Source organism: Morone saxatilis, unplaced genomic scaffold, assembly GCF_004916995.1.
Source record: "Morone saxatilis isolate NCDOM2014 unplaced genomic scaffold, NCSU_SB_2.0 Contig12, whole genome shotgun sequence".
NCBI classification, from domain to species: Eukaryota; Metazoa; Chordata; class Actinopteri; family Moronidae; genus Morone; species Morone saxatilis.
In genome coordinates, this window is record NW_023339674.1 from 18,716,772 (window position 1) to 18,732,052 (window position 15,281).

The following is a 15,281-nucleotide window of genomic DNA, read 5'->3' on the forward strand; positions in this document are numbered from 1 at the left end:
CCCAGCATGTCCTGTCCACAAACACTAAAGCACACAGACATGTATCGACATTCTTCTCCACCCTAGCTTATTTTTAATTCATTAAAGTGCGTTAATTCTGTTCAGTGTAAATAAACCAGCCGACATACAAAGAGAAATACCTGACTGACCATCTTTCCCCCGTCCTTTCCTTTGTCCAGGTGACCGCATTCGTCAGACTGAGAACCGCGCCACTCGCTGTAAGGTGGAACGCCTGCAGCTGTTGATGCAGCAGAAGCGCCTGCGCAGGAAGGCCAGACGGGACCAGCGTGCTCCTTATCAGTGGCTGCCCAACCGGAAGGCCGGACGCAGCAACAGCAACAGCAGCATGTCCAGCGATGGCTCCCTGGACCTGGACTTTGACGATTCAGTGTGGAAGCCCGACGTCAAGGCTGACTTGAAGTCTGAGTTCGTCATGGCCTGAACCGTCTGATCCCACACGCCGTGGATTCAGAGATGTGCGAGGCATTGCTTGGGATTTACTTAGAGATATATTTTGAGGGAACGGATTGGCAGGAGGTGACACAGAACTGTGCAAAGGGGAAATCAAAGTTGTGACTGGCGTCTGTCACTTGAAAAAAAAAAAAAAGGCTCCCTACAGACTTTAATCCCATTCTGTCATTCACAGTTGACCTTGTGAACAACAGCGACAATAGCAACAGAACTTTCTTTTGATGCTTGGATTTGGACAGGCAACAACTGGACTTGACAGTGTACAAGACTTTTTACAGTATGATTACAGAGACCGTACCTGAACTTGAGCATAGCAGAATTCAGTGGGTGGTGGTGGTGGTATTTTTGTTTTCCTTTTGTTTTCTAAGATGTGTTTTTTTTAAAGCGCACTCTGGACAGCAATGAAGAGATCCACACTGGACTTATTAACAGGACAGGAGCTCCAGAGGCCTCAGTGTTTCCTAATCACAAGAATGGCAGGACTGCCGAACTATGGATTATTCCAACGGGCATTCTTATCGATCTCAAAACTCACCAACCAGAGTCTAGTTTTTACCTGTTACGGGGTGGTTTAACCTTTTTGTTTTTTGTTTTTTTTCATTTTGAAACATATTATTATATTTTATAAACAAAATATGTAGCATTGTTCACAAAGCATTCAGGTTTTCATATAACAGTTCAAAGTAGTTGTTGATTTGCACATTTTCTTGATTTATAACAGCTGGTCAATGTGTGCAAGAAGGGGGAGGTGGGGCCTGAAATAGAATTTAAAAAATGAATATGGAAGTATTGATATCAACCTCAGTGACATAGGGTATCGATAGGAATGATTAATGAATAAACAAAATGAATTAATATTAACAGAAAGTGCTTTAGAGGATTTTAAAATCTTTAAAATGTATATGGAAAAAAAAAATCTATTTTTTATTTCTCTTCCTATCTGCTGTTTTCAAAAAACAGCAGCCCTCTGTGGCTTTAGTCAAGTCGTTGACTACCAACAAATACGTACATCCATCCAATCATTCATTAGCTCATTCATGAATTATAGTCGTCTAGCCACAACAAATGATCTGGAAAGATAAATTTCATCCAGCCCACCTCATGTCGTACAGACCTGAATGGACTTGTTGAGGGTTTGTATTAGTTTGTGTACATATATGTGACAATTGGCAAAGGTTTATGAGGGTGTGTGTATGTTTGACTTTAGTGTAAATTGATTTATAATATCCCATGTTTTTGTCTGAGTTGTCTTCTCCCAAATAACCCCATGGTTTCTCAAAATCCTGAAGATCAGCTGCAGTGAATGCATGGGTCACTACTTTATATCACAGCTAGATAAAACGTCAAAATTCTTAGTTGGTTACCAGTTCTAGGCCCATTTGATGTGTACCTTTCCTCATAATAGTGACTCTATTTTTTTATTGGCAAAGAGGGAGAAGAAGTGGGATCAGTATCCAGCATCATTATCTAGTGCCTCCACCAGTACATCCATTGACATATCAGGTTAGGCCTTTCACAGTTCCGCTGCTACTTACGGGGACTTCAGATGAAAAAAAAAAAAGAAGCGAGAGGGAAAAAGTGACTTTTCTTTGCATGCAGAAGTGTGAACTACACTGATCTTTTTTCTATTGATGGAAGAAAAAAAAGAAACTGGTGCTGTGGGAATGAAGGTTAACAACTTGCATGAATTTGTGAAGAAAATAAACAATGCTGCTTTTGTTGGTTAGGTTTTTGTAATTTTTATTTTTCAATGTTAGAACAACAGTGTCCTGCTAAAGTATTACGACGCAAAACCAAAACAGATGAAGTTAAGTGTGGACTCGCGTCTTGCTCAGCACTGAACATTCCTGTTGTGTGACAATGAAGACGATGATGATGAGCAAAGAGCAACTGACTCTCTCTCTACTCCCCGAACGCTGGTTTTACCCCCCCTTACTCTCAAGGACCCAGACAGCCTACGAACTGTTCAGCCACCTCCCTTCCTCCCAGCCTGAACGCCAACAGAGGCTCACGTGGACTCACTCTCGCAGGGAACCAACAGACCAACGGATTTCTAGTGCTGTCCGTCAAAACCTAGCCGAGAGAAGCATCTGGTCTGTCTCTTTATCTGTCTGTCTGTATGATCGATCGACCACCCTACCACAATTGCACTCCCAGAGATTGCAGTGAGAGATTACCTTTTTGGTGAACCTCATCTTTTTTTTAAGTGGCCTTACCTTTCACTAAAAAAAATGAGACACTTGGGGACAATGGGGGCGGGAATGTTTTTTTTTTTTGGGTTTTTAAACTTTCTGTGTGCATTGTTGTCGGACTTGTTGTCATCAAGGCGCCATTTTTTGTCACTGAGGACACTGGGCATCTGTTGTTTAGTGCTTTTAGCTGGTGGAGTCTCTATTATGTCAAGGCTTCTGTGCCTTAAAAATGTTGCCCTTGCTGTGTCAGTGTCAGATTTAAGCTTGTTTTCATTGGTTGATACACAGGACTGTAGTATTCGCAGCCACAAGCGTCGTAGATTTTAGGGGTGAAGCGCGTTTGAGCGAATCAAATACGATTCAAAAATTGGTGTTGTTCCTCAAATGCGGCCTTTGTCCCATTTCTTTATTGTGTTGCCATGCTTGTTGGTCTCCGTTGTCCGAACCTCAGATCCCTCTTAACTCCTCCCACCAACAAGCTGAAAAAGCTGCAAATCTGTGTAACTCGTGTTAACTGAGGAGGTTTACACCACAGTACTTAGGTGGCAAGTAACAACCCTGATTCAGAATAAGAAAGGTCCTCTGAGGACTCCAGACTACATGCACTTCCTGTTTCCTTGGATACAACATTATTAAAGGACAATTTATTCCCTGCCCCTCCCAAATTTTATTTAATTTTTTTTTGTATATGTATGAACTATACTCTGTGTGTGCCTCACTTCTGTGTGAAACTCAAAAAGATGAAACAAAACAAAAAAGATGACAAAAGCATTACAGAGAGGATAAAAAACAGTATGTTGGTGGAATTCTGATCATTTAAGTTGCCTGTTCTTTCTTGTAGCCAACTATTGAAAATAACAGGATTCAAGAATACAATTTACAATGTTCTAGCTCTAGACCGGTGTAGCACATGTGTGACTGTATTAATTTATGAAACCAAAATGGTAACTGTGAATTATGTATTTCTTTGTGCATTTTTTTAAAAAGCGGAGGAGAAGGTTGTCGGGACATGGCAGCAGCTGATGCTGTGTCCGAAAAAACATTTTGTTTTTGGTGGAATATAATGGAAACAAAATGTTTCCCGAAAAAGAAAAAAAAGGAAAAAAATGGGGGAAAAAGAGAAAAAAAATGTAAAAAATATATGAATATATTTTTTTTCTTAAGCAATACATTTCAGTGTGACTTGTGATAGAACATTTTCTTTTTTTAGGTAATAAATAAATAAAAAACAAAATGAGTACGTCAGGTGGTCTCCGTGAGTATTCATTACTAACCCATTCAATAACATTGAGTGAAAGCTGCTATTCTGTCTAATATTTCATGTGCGAATCTATTTCATGAGGTTACATGATATGAGTGGCATATGAAAAACAAGAGAAGCTTGGAATTGCATTGATAAAATATTGCCTTACAATATATCAAAAGCTAATGTAATTGATGATTGGACTGAACTATCTCAGTTGGCAGGGTGGTCAGAGCATATAAAGGGATCTGTGTATGGACCTACCGGGTAGAGGACCAGGGAGGTTCAGGGACAGCTAAGACACAGAAGTATGAAGTTACTGCTATTCCCAATTTTAGTTGGAAAATCAAAGATCTCAGTCAAGATATGGGTGGCCTGATCCTGATTTTTTTTGTTGCTAATACTGATCTGATATTTTAATGTTTTTGTTCATTCCTTTTCTATATAATACATCTGCACAGAAGTTCAGGTGCAGTTTTCAACCAACAACTGCAGTTTAGACTTTTGGTTAACCTGCAAAATGTTACAGAAAAGACCCAGGGACCAAGGGTTTCTGTGTGTGTGGGTGGAAGGATGTAAAGGGGAGGAAGGAGGAGGAGGTGGGGGCGGTTCAGTGAGAGAGCCAACAGAAATGTTCTCCACATCTGTGAGTGCAGCCCGGCTCAAGATGAGACAGAATATGGAAGTAGAGTGACAGATTGGAGAAGGAGAATGAGCCGTGCCTCATGTGCAGCCCGCTTCCTGACACATGTACTCACAGCAAAAGGTGTTTTGAAGCAGCACTTGTAGCACCCCGCTTTTGCTGAGAACAGAGCTTGACTTGGAGCATCAAGAAATAGCTGAAAGAGGATTGAACATGAAAGGGCAAACCTACTGTATGTCAAAGCATGGCTCTGGCGGGGCGAAAAATAACACGGCATATACACACTGTGAGAAGCTGCAACATAGCATGATGACAGACTACTGCTGCTGCACTTCGCAGTGTGTATAGATAGACTGGCATATTACACATCTTTTAACAAGGCAAAACCAAAAATGGTGTATTCAGTTCAAACATATTTTATTTGTTCCTAAGCAAGCTGCCACTAAAAAAAAAAGTATATATGTGAAGCCATTTAGCGAAGAGCCTCGAATGACTTTCATCTCTGAGATTCATCACACAAATTGCAGGTAATTCCACATTAAAAAGACATGTGTTCCAGCCAGATGCCTCGTGTTGTTTACACCTTCATTCTGATAATGGCCAAGGACTAGAAATATGTTCCCCCGGCCTTTTCTCATGCCTGGCCTCCCTTCCTCTTTCTACAGAGATGATTCTGGTAATGAAAGCCTCCTACACAGTGTCCTTCTGCACATAAGCAAACACACCTCCGCTCTGTCTGTGGCCTATGGTGAACGCAGGGCCAGCAGAGTTTGATAAGGGAAGCCTGATGAAAGGGGGTAATATCGATGAGAGCTCATTCATTGATTAGCCAATGGTCATGCATTTCCCTGAAACCACAGGGATAGATAGAGGAGCTAAATATGGAGCAATGTAAGCTATTTTATCAGCTAGATAAACCGAAACATCTGTCGGTTTGTTATTCAACCTGATATAATGTTGGCTAGCAGCTTCTGTCCACAGTCACCACAAAGCACACAAGCGAGTGTGAAGTGAAATCTCAAAACAGACATGGACTGAAACATGAAGTTTAAATGTAAATAACCTAAAACAAACACACACACACAAAAACATTTTTATTATACAAATGGAATGGAACTATTCCTGACTTTTTACTACTCTATCTGTCGCTCTGTTTATTTCTACTGCAGACATAAATCTTTGAAAACAAGTAACAGATATAAAGTTTTATTTTGAAAAAGGGATCAGTTCTCTTAAGACACATGGACACTGCAAGTTGGAACAAACATTACTCAAACAGGAGTATATAGAGCAATAGTTGGGGACTACTTTCAGCTGCGGATTTAATACGGATTTGGTACTCTAATGAGAATGTACGTTAGCAAGAATTCTCGACTGGCTGGAAGGTGTATATTAACTTTTAGTAACCGGACAGTATTATCTCACATGTATGACGTAGGTGTTTGTTATATTTCTAGATCTTGGAGCTAGAGTTATTTGTATAACCAAAAACAATTAAAAAAAAGATAAATAGAGTGACAGTTGGGTCTTAGCGCACAAGTTATTACATAAACTACAGTGCCCATGTTTATGGTAATGAAGAGACATGTCACCCATTGCAACATTGTGGATTATGTGTTTTTAGGCTTTTCAAACATTGGCAATAGTTAACAATTCAGTATTGGGTTTGGTCTTTTTCATGTAATTTGCTCATGTAAACTTTTGTCTTAATTTCTAAAATTTATGAACTGAAAATAAAATATGGCAAAAAAAAAGGACAAAAACCAAACAGACTTTAAAATGCCAGCGTGTTGGTTTGATGAGAAGGTTTCTCCTCCATTTGTCAGTTAGGTGAGACTCAAACAAAAAACAAACCACAAGTAAGTGTTGACACATATTTACAGTGAATATTGCAGGTGTACCTAACAGACTCTACTTATACGTATACTGATTGTGAGTCTCAGCTTTTTTTTTATGGTTTACAGCTTTAGTTTTTACTGGATATACATGACCAAGAGGTGCAGCAGCACACTGATAAATTCTCAAAACTTCCAGTCATACTGCAACTATCAAGAGCCTCTTCTGAGAAGTCACTGCCTATTTCTGACTGCATCTGACTGTCAGTCTCAGCCTCCACACTCACCGTCTGCTTTCTGCAAGCTTGCTGTCTGTGGATGTAACTGTCTTTAGAGACAGAATAGAACAGAAAGAGTGTGAGAGAGGCAGGCAGACAGACAGAAAGGGGGGAGAGAGAGAGAGAGAGGCTCAGCTGCCACCGCAAACTGAAACCCTGTGGCTCTGGGATCGAGAGGAGTTCCGCAGAGCTGGGGTTTCACACGTCGTTGTGTGATCTAAGATAAGACACACTCAGCTGTATCCTCCCATCACTTAAAAACACACATATACAGTTCACACACACATACACACACGCACGCACACACACACACACAAGCATAACGGAAAATATTCCAGGATGTCACAGTGCACACAGGCAAGTATCGTATACCCTCTGTAATAATGAAAGTTCATAGCATGTATGTGCACATATCTGCATTTGTGTGTGCGTTGTCTATAGGTACTTGCACGCGCTGATTCAAAACCACTGAAAGATAATCAAGGTGTTTTTTGAAAGAAGTAAAGAAATGGATGTATTTATTGTAAAAATGTGTGTTCCAATATGTGAGATAAACATAGTGCCACCTCAGATCGCAAAAACAGAAAAACCCTGGTTTTATGTGATTTTACCTGTTTTAATTTATTCATTCATTTAATGAAACACTTAAATGTTGTATGTTAAAGTACACTTGTTCTCTTTCTTGCCAAGAGTCATATGATAAAAATCGAAACCCTTCTCATAACTGTAAGGTAAATAAGAAGCTACGCTGACTAAGCTAAGACTGGAAACAGGCTGCATCAAAAAGTGAAGTACAAAAACTAAGCTAACCGACTGCCATTAGTAAAAATCACTCATATCATACAAAACAACAGGAGATACAGCCATTATAGGTGTACATTTCAAGGAAACTTGCTTTTAATTTTCTGATCTTGTTGTTTAAACCTCGTTCTTTCTTCCTTTTTCTTTATTTTGTTTTCATGCAATTTGGTCTCTTATTTAAGTACATGCTTCTATCATTTTACATAAGGACAACAAATAACCTCTTTGCTCTAATGAAAGCCCCATCTGCACAAGAGAGTAATGAAGCGAACACACTGAAGATGCATTTTCTTCAGATCAGGGCATAAACATCAGAGCTCGGCCTTGCAGCCTCCGCCTCTGTAAGACCCAGGGCTGTCCGCATGGCCAGCAGGGACCTTGTTGTCTTTTGTCTATTTTTGTTTGTTCCCTGCACAGTTGAAAGAGAAGAATGGCTTTCTGTTTGAAACATTACCTGATGGATATTTATGCAGCTGTGAGGCTGTGAAGAGAACCTTTGATATCTTTTCAGGCTTCACACACACACACACACATACTATTCCTCTGTGAAACCCTGAACAGGCCATTACTGGGCCACTGCAGGACAAGTGTACACACACATGCACACATTACACTCAAAGGTGTTCAGCTGTCTATCCCCATCAGTGTGGAGCCGACCTCGGGGCTGACCCTGTGACCCAGGGGGAAGTGGCGCAGAGGTCATGGTTAAAATAAACCCTGGAAACTGGGTAAACAGGATGCGTACACCCACCCAGACACATGGCACTCACTAATCAAACAGTGCTGAGCTGGGAGCAAAAGAAGTGAAAATCATGTCTGTGGAGACTAAGAGTGTGCAGTATTAAAAAATGGATCAAGCTGCTTAGCAACAAAACCAGCTCCTGGAGCTGAGAGACTGTTCTCTCACCAAATGTACAGTAATTTATTTTTAAGACTAAGACTTCTGAGTGGGAATTTTAAATGTCAAGGTATTACATATAGTGAGTGGAGTTCCCCGTCACCAATCACAGACAACCATGATGCACAGTTTAAGTTTTTTTTTTGTTGGTTTCTGTCCAGGAAGCTGGCAGATAAAAGCGTATCACCATATAAAACATATTCCATAAATGTGACAACACCTTGTGATCTGAGTACTGGTTAACTTGACACTGAATTCACATTTTGGTTCACTTCATTCATGCAACCTGAAGTTGTGCTCATAGCTGACTTCTTGTATATATTCTTGAAATTTGTCTAGTTTGGCACTAACCAATCAGAAGCGAGTTATGTATAATTTCCGCTAACACCATTGTCAGTTGATGTGAAAGCTGGGCAGCGGTTGCTACAGGCAGTTAACCTAATGTTGTTCAAAGCGATCAAAAAATATACAATACTGGACAGTTGCATTTATCTCATCCACACTAGCTGCCATTTCTGTCCCCATTCTTCTGTCATTCTCTTCATTGATGTAGCTAGCTGTGTAGCAAGATGACATCCTTTCTCCACCGTGGTAAGCAGTCATCAATAGCACAACCCCAGACATCAGACAGAGATGTGGGTGTTCTGTATCTGTTTATAGTAATCTATGCTAAAAGAATGAGCTTCAAAGTGCATTCTTGACCTTGGAAGAACACACAATGTCACCTCAAGGTCTATTCACTAGCTGTTCTGGAGCTTTTGATCATTTCACATTAACTTCATTCTGCAGCTGTCATGGTAGTGTAGAAACATGAAAAAGCTCCAGAATACTAAATGGACCTTGAGGTTTATTTAGTTAATTTTCGGCCATTTCTGAAATTAAAATATAATTTTATGTTATCTGTAAATAATTAATTGTTTAGGATGAAAGAAAATAAAAGATTATTATTGTTTGTGTCATGATAATTGAATGACTACTGTTGTACTATGTACTAATATTATTTGGGTGCTCTCAAACTTTCTACTGTCCTAGTGTGCTGCTTGTCCACACACAGGATCTGCACTTTGAGTGTTGCTGTTACTCACAGATTTAGCACTTAGGAGGTTTCTGGCAACTGTCATATGTCAAATGCTCTTTTTGTTGGTGTCCTCCGCCTCTCTCTCTCTCTCTCTCTCTCTCTCTCTCTCTTTTTCTTCTGAGAAGAAGATCAGGTACCTTTCAGCAGTTGCTCCAGTGACCTTTAGCAGCTGTGGGGGTGAAATTGGCTGAGCTTCCTTCACCTCATCCTAGTTCTCTCTCTCTCCCTCTCTCTCTCCATCTCTCTCTCTCCATCTCTCTCTCCCTGTCTCATGTATGAATGCACTGACCTGAATAACAGAGCTGCCATATCACAAATTCACAATCTTTGCAAGTTGTCATGAGGTGTATTTTACAACCTTGGAGCTTTGTATGAAAATTATTGTAGCTTGAATGACAATGAAGCAATGGCGTAAGAAGTGACCTACATGTTATTTTCTGTTAATTTTCCATTGACAGCCTCTGCAGCAACATGACACACAGCATATCTCAGCATAAAAGAGTATTTTGTTGCCTGACAATACAAACAACAACCCTGTCCAATATATAATTATACAGTACAGTTTGATATGGCAGCAAACTGCAACCTCTTAACGCTGAACCGGCCAGGACAGGCCAACATTAACAAAGTACAAACCTGGTCTCATCTATAACATGGCACAGTTTGGAGTCTCCAGAGCGTTACCTACAGTAGATCCTCAGCCTTGTTGCCTAATTAGGCCTGCGCCTGAGTTAATTGTGAGAGGTGTAGTGCTGCTGCTCCGTGCTGACCATGCTTCCTGTACAAACGATGTGATTTCTTGTACTAAGCACTCAATGAAAAGGGCAGGCCAGCGGTTTGGATGCCCTCCAACAGGTATTCATGGCAGCCAAAGCAGGCAGGGCATGAGGGGAGGGAGAGATAGCTTGAAAGAATGAGTGCAAGGCAGATTAATGTACATTTTTGCATCTTCCTCCCCGCCATTCCCGCTCATCTCCTCGATCCCTCTCGCCCTGCTTATCCAGCTACCCTTCCATCCATCCACTCATGGCCCCTCCATAAGTGCATGTGGCACTATGAGTTATGGAATGGTTTTACAGGGTGCTGAAACAGCTGAGGTCATGGATACGCACAGAGTGCACGCAGCCTTGTGTGCTGAATGTAAATGAGCTGGCCTTTCTCCATCCAGGAGCTGAGCCGAGCCGTGCGTGATCTTGTCTGCTCCTCCCTCAGAGACGCCAGGCAGGGCAGGGACCTTGCTAATCAGCCCAAAGTATGTGGGACAGGAGTCAGTGTTTAGAGAAGGACAGAGATCCTTTTGAGTGAGCCAAGGTCCCAGTTCCTCTTAAACACAAAAACAAGAACACTTCTTGACAGCCATCTCTCTCTCTCTCTCTCCCTCGTCAGTCTTGGAGCTCTCTCAGTCTTTCCCCATCTTTCTTGCTGCCTTGCAGAGCATGTAGCGAGGAAACACCGGCTGTATGCGTGGGTTTAACATAGTTTCCACTGAGAAAAGGTGAATTTCAAAACTCCCCTTAAAAAGAGAGACAAACTCAGCTGCAAGAGAGACTGAAAGAAAGTCAAGAGAAGGAGAAAGGCTGGGATAATGGTTGTTTGTTGGACATTATCTTGTTAGCAGCAGAAAAATAGGCTTCTTCTCTCATGCTGTGTAGTGTGGTGTATAAAACCCACAGCAATTAACATTAAGATCAAATAACAGACTCCAACCCAACCTAACCTGCCTTATGCTTTATCCTTTGTTTCGCAGTCGCTTGAAATCCCATGTCAAGTAGCATACACATTTACATTTCATTTAACTGTAAGTGGAGATAATTGTGTGCAAATGGGTGAAGTTACAAATACCTGATAAGCGGCAAGGCACAGTGCTGTGTGCCGGTTTATGTGTGTGTGTGTGTATGTGCAGAGGCTTGTGCATGCACGTGTGTACCAACTGTGTGTGTGTGGATACCGTTAATGGTGTTTATTTGACTTTCGGGGGAAGCCCTGCCTATTGTTCATAAAACCCCATATATGGTAATGTAAACACAGCGCTTCGTAACTCCTCTGGAGCGTGCACACAAGAATGAATGAACACAGGAAGACCCACTCTGGCAGGAAGTGGCAGCTGCTGCCATGGTAACAAACTGAAACCTGAAGCAGCGAGGGAGAGAGACTCGCCTTTCTCACTGTCTTGACGTCATTTCTAGTACTCTACGACTAAAAGGCAGCAGCTGCAGAGCACACACAGAGCAAACAAAGATACAGGGAACTTTCAAATGCTTACAGAAAAATGACAAGAGAGCCGATATTTTGCCAGTGTTGTCTTTTCAAGAAAATCATTGTGCTGGAAAATCCCCATATGTTCACCACTATCAAGGACAATGATTTAAAAAGCACCACTGACAGCATTAACAGTAATAATAGCATATTATCAAAAGTGTGACTGATGAATATGCAAATATTCTCTGTGTTAATGCCAAATTAGCAATATGGTGGTGACACATTTTTAAACTCTAGTATTATCGCGTTTACAGCTTAGTGGTGTGTGAAACAAGTGCAGTTTTATTGTTTACACAACCACTGGTTAAGTAAATCTGTGCTTCTCAGTTTTGGCTGAGAATGCAAACCGGTATGATGCCAACAGGACTTTACCAGAATGATAGAGAAAATGAGGGAGCAATCAGATAATTTTGTGAAAGTATGTCGTGTGGCTTCAGAGGACGAAATACGACGGAACAAAGCAATTATCACCACCAGCTGGAAGGGTGTTGGAGATGGTGCAAACTGGGAAATAGAGGAGTACTGTGGGCATGCATTAGGGATGGAGCAAAAAAGGGAGAGAAAAAAATGCCAGAAGCATGCATGTCATGCTGTCAAATTTGTAGGTCATGGCTCAAATAGAGTATGTCATAGCCCTTCCTGTCTTCAGGGCTGAAGCAGTTAAATTATTCCTTTAACTATCTCTGTTTTGAAATTATTTATAGCAAGAACTACCTTGAAAGTAGCCTTTTTTCCCTTGCCTAAATGTGTTTTGCTTCTATCAGTCACTCTGCTGACCCATTTAGGTTGAATTTGTTGTTGAATTCAATAAAAAGAAAACAAGAACGTTTCAAGCAAACAAAAATGTGCTCCCACTATGTAAGCAGGTGATTTGTTGTCAGTCAAAAAGTAAAGTGTCCTGGGCCAAGAAAACTACTCCCTCACGGCCTGGCTCATCCTTCCCTCGCCTTTCTCCCCCTCACCGCCTAATTACTCTGCATCCATACAAATTCATCCAGCTCCGTCTCCACAACAGCTCCTTACTCATTAGCCGCAGCCTTATCCTTTGTAATTAGCTGTTGCTTCTTAATGCCGCTGCGTATATTAGAATTGAGGTTTAAAGAAAGGAGGTCAGATTTCGTTTAGCCCTCAAGGCTAAATCCATAGACAACAAACCTCTTTTAGGGGGTAGGGAAGGGGATACAAGTGTGTGTCTTTGTGTGTTGATGTGGGGGCGCTTATAATGAATGAGGCACGTGCAAGAGCATAGGGGGCTTAAGAGGAGGTGTGTATGCATGCAGATAGGGGAGGGTTGGGGTAAACCCTGAGCCCAACACCACCCACTCTGAGGCTGTGTGGTTTGTATGAGAGGCTCAGCATCAGTTACACACACTCACACACCTACGGAAAAACGTCAGATTTTTTTGTTCCCCACCTTCTCAAACCCCCCACCATCCCCATTTTCCTACAATACTCTAAGAGGAGAGGGACAGGTGCTGGTGTCTCGTGGGTTTAAAGCTCCTCAGAAATTGTATTCCATTCATTAGCCTCTCGCACACGCACGCATGCGCGCACACACACACACACACAGATACACACACAGACAGAGTGATGGAAACTCAGGATTGTTATTCCATGTCTGATGTCAGTAGTTATGATTTATGATCGTGAATCTCTCAGAAGAGCCATACGTTGAAACATCTGTGTCTGTGGCAGAAAGAAGGATTCTGGGGTGTCAGCAGTTATCGTGCTTTTGTTGGAACCATTTTACTCTGTTAGGTCAGTGGTAGTCAAAAGACAGTACTATGTTGTATATGTACTAAGTTTGGAAGATTTATGTTGTATGTATATCCTTTAATATTAGATTTAGTGAACCAAATGCAAGCTTCTGTTTAACAATTACAAACAAATTACATATGGTGTTTTTTTCTGCTTCAGTGAGTGACCTGATTTGACTATATGATATTATTTAGGTCCAATATATTTAAATTAGTCTGAACATGTTAAATATATTGATTTGTTTATTTGACAGTTACATTTCTGGCAGTGAGGTTCGTTCTTAGAAATGTCATTTAGACGACAATGTTAGGAGATAGAAACTATACCTGAACAGTTTAATAAATAAATAAAACCAGAAAAATGTGCAAACAATTCTCAGAAGAGTTGAGTTTTGGTACATATACACCGTGGGCTTAGAAACTACTGAACAGCTAAATAAAACAAATTCAATGACAAGTGTTGTATATCAGCATATCAGCAACCATATCTCCCACAAAATATGATTACGTAAAGCTCATTTCCTTTGACAAAATATCTTTCGGAGGAAATGTAAGTGCAGTCTAGATTACATTCAGTGGCAATGTCCCCCCCCCATGAAATATGACGTCTTCACAGATCATAACAATTAGATTGGTGTGGATGGCTGGGGCAAACAAATCTTTTCTTTTCAATATTAAATGGCTATAAAAATCATAACGATTTTTCAACTTTTAGCAAATATTTTTACACGCTGACAATGGTCACAAAACCCTGTGCTTTGTAATAGGTATAAAAAAGTATAGAAAGTTACTTTTTAGTGTTTAACCATGATCCCTAACCTTAAACTAGAGCTTTTAGAGTCTCCCAAACACTTCCATAAAAATATGAATCATGCTCTAGCTGACAATGAAGTACATTGCACTGGCAGGGAACAGTTTGTAGATCTATAAATCTAAATATTTCCTTGTAATGATGATTAAAAAGTTTCACATAAAGCCGATATTAGTTGCACATGATGTAATATAGGAGGCAGGGTTGGCAATCGGTGTTTGGGTAAAATATAGTCATTGTCATTTTTATTTCTCCATTAATGATGTAGTGTGTGTGTCACAGGGTTGTTCAGTAACAAAGGAACCCTGAGTGACACATCACCAGCCCTCCAGTAGATACCACTGCGTGTGATCCAATTGTCCATGGTGGGATCAGTGGATCATCCGGGACCCTCCTGCTACGCTGCCCTCCCTCCCCCCTCCCCCAAAACAGTGTGGGGCCTCTGGTACAACGGGGGGGCGATGATCAATAGGGATTTTGTGTGTTTGATTGTCTGTGTGTGTATTTGTGTGTCTCCGGTGGCTGTTTGGTGTGTTTCCCAGTCTACGTGTGCGTGTATGTGTGTTTTTCCATCTGTGTGTGTGTTTAAGTGATGTGAGGTGGTGGTGAGGGGTTGGAGGGGGTGCGGTGTCTTTTAGTTCAGTGCTATGGCTGTGACTGATAGGGTGGCGGGCCCCAGCGTGTGGGGGCCCAGGGGACCGGCTCTGTATTGGCGGACGCTGTAGAGAGGCTTTCTGTTCCTCCATCGATCCCAACATGTCAATTAGACAGATTCAAATAAATGTGCCCTCAACCTCAGCAGGCTGGCTGTATGCAGACCCTCCCATGTAAGCGACACCCACACATCAGCCCTCGTGTCACCGGAGCCGGGACCATACCAAAGGGCCTTCTGGGTTAGAATTGACCGAGAGCTTTTCCGCTGCACAGATTGTTTTTCACTTTGACCCCGGCTTTTGCTTGTGCACAGTCAGACAATGTGTGTAGCGCTGCAGACATCGTGTAGGTGAATTACCTT

At 41.3% G+C, this 15,281-nt stretch overlaps 1 protein-coding gene across 1 annotated transcript in view; it reads left to right on the forward strand.

Moving 5' to 3' along the window:
* midn (midnolin) overlaps window positions 1-3,908 on the forward strand; it is a 28,493-nt gene extending 24,585 nt beyond the window's left edge. The window contains exon 8 of the mRNA XM_035652893.1: window positions 180-3,908. Coding sequence (XP_035508786.1) covers window positions 180-442 — 263 coding nt within the window. The 3' untranslated portion in view covers window positions 443-3,908. The remainder of the gene's footprint in view (window positions 1-179) is intronic.
* The last annotated feature ends 11,373 nt before the right edge of the window (window positions 3,909-15,281 follow it).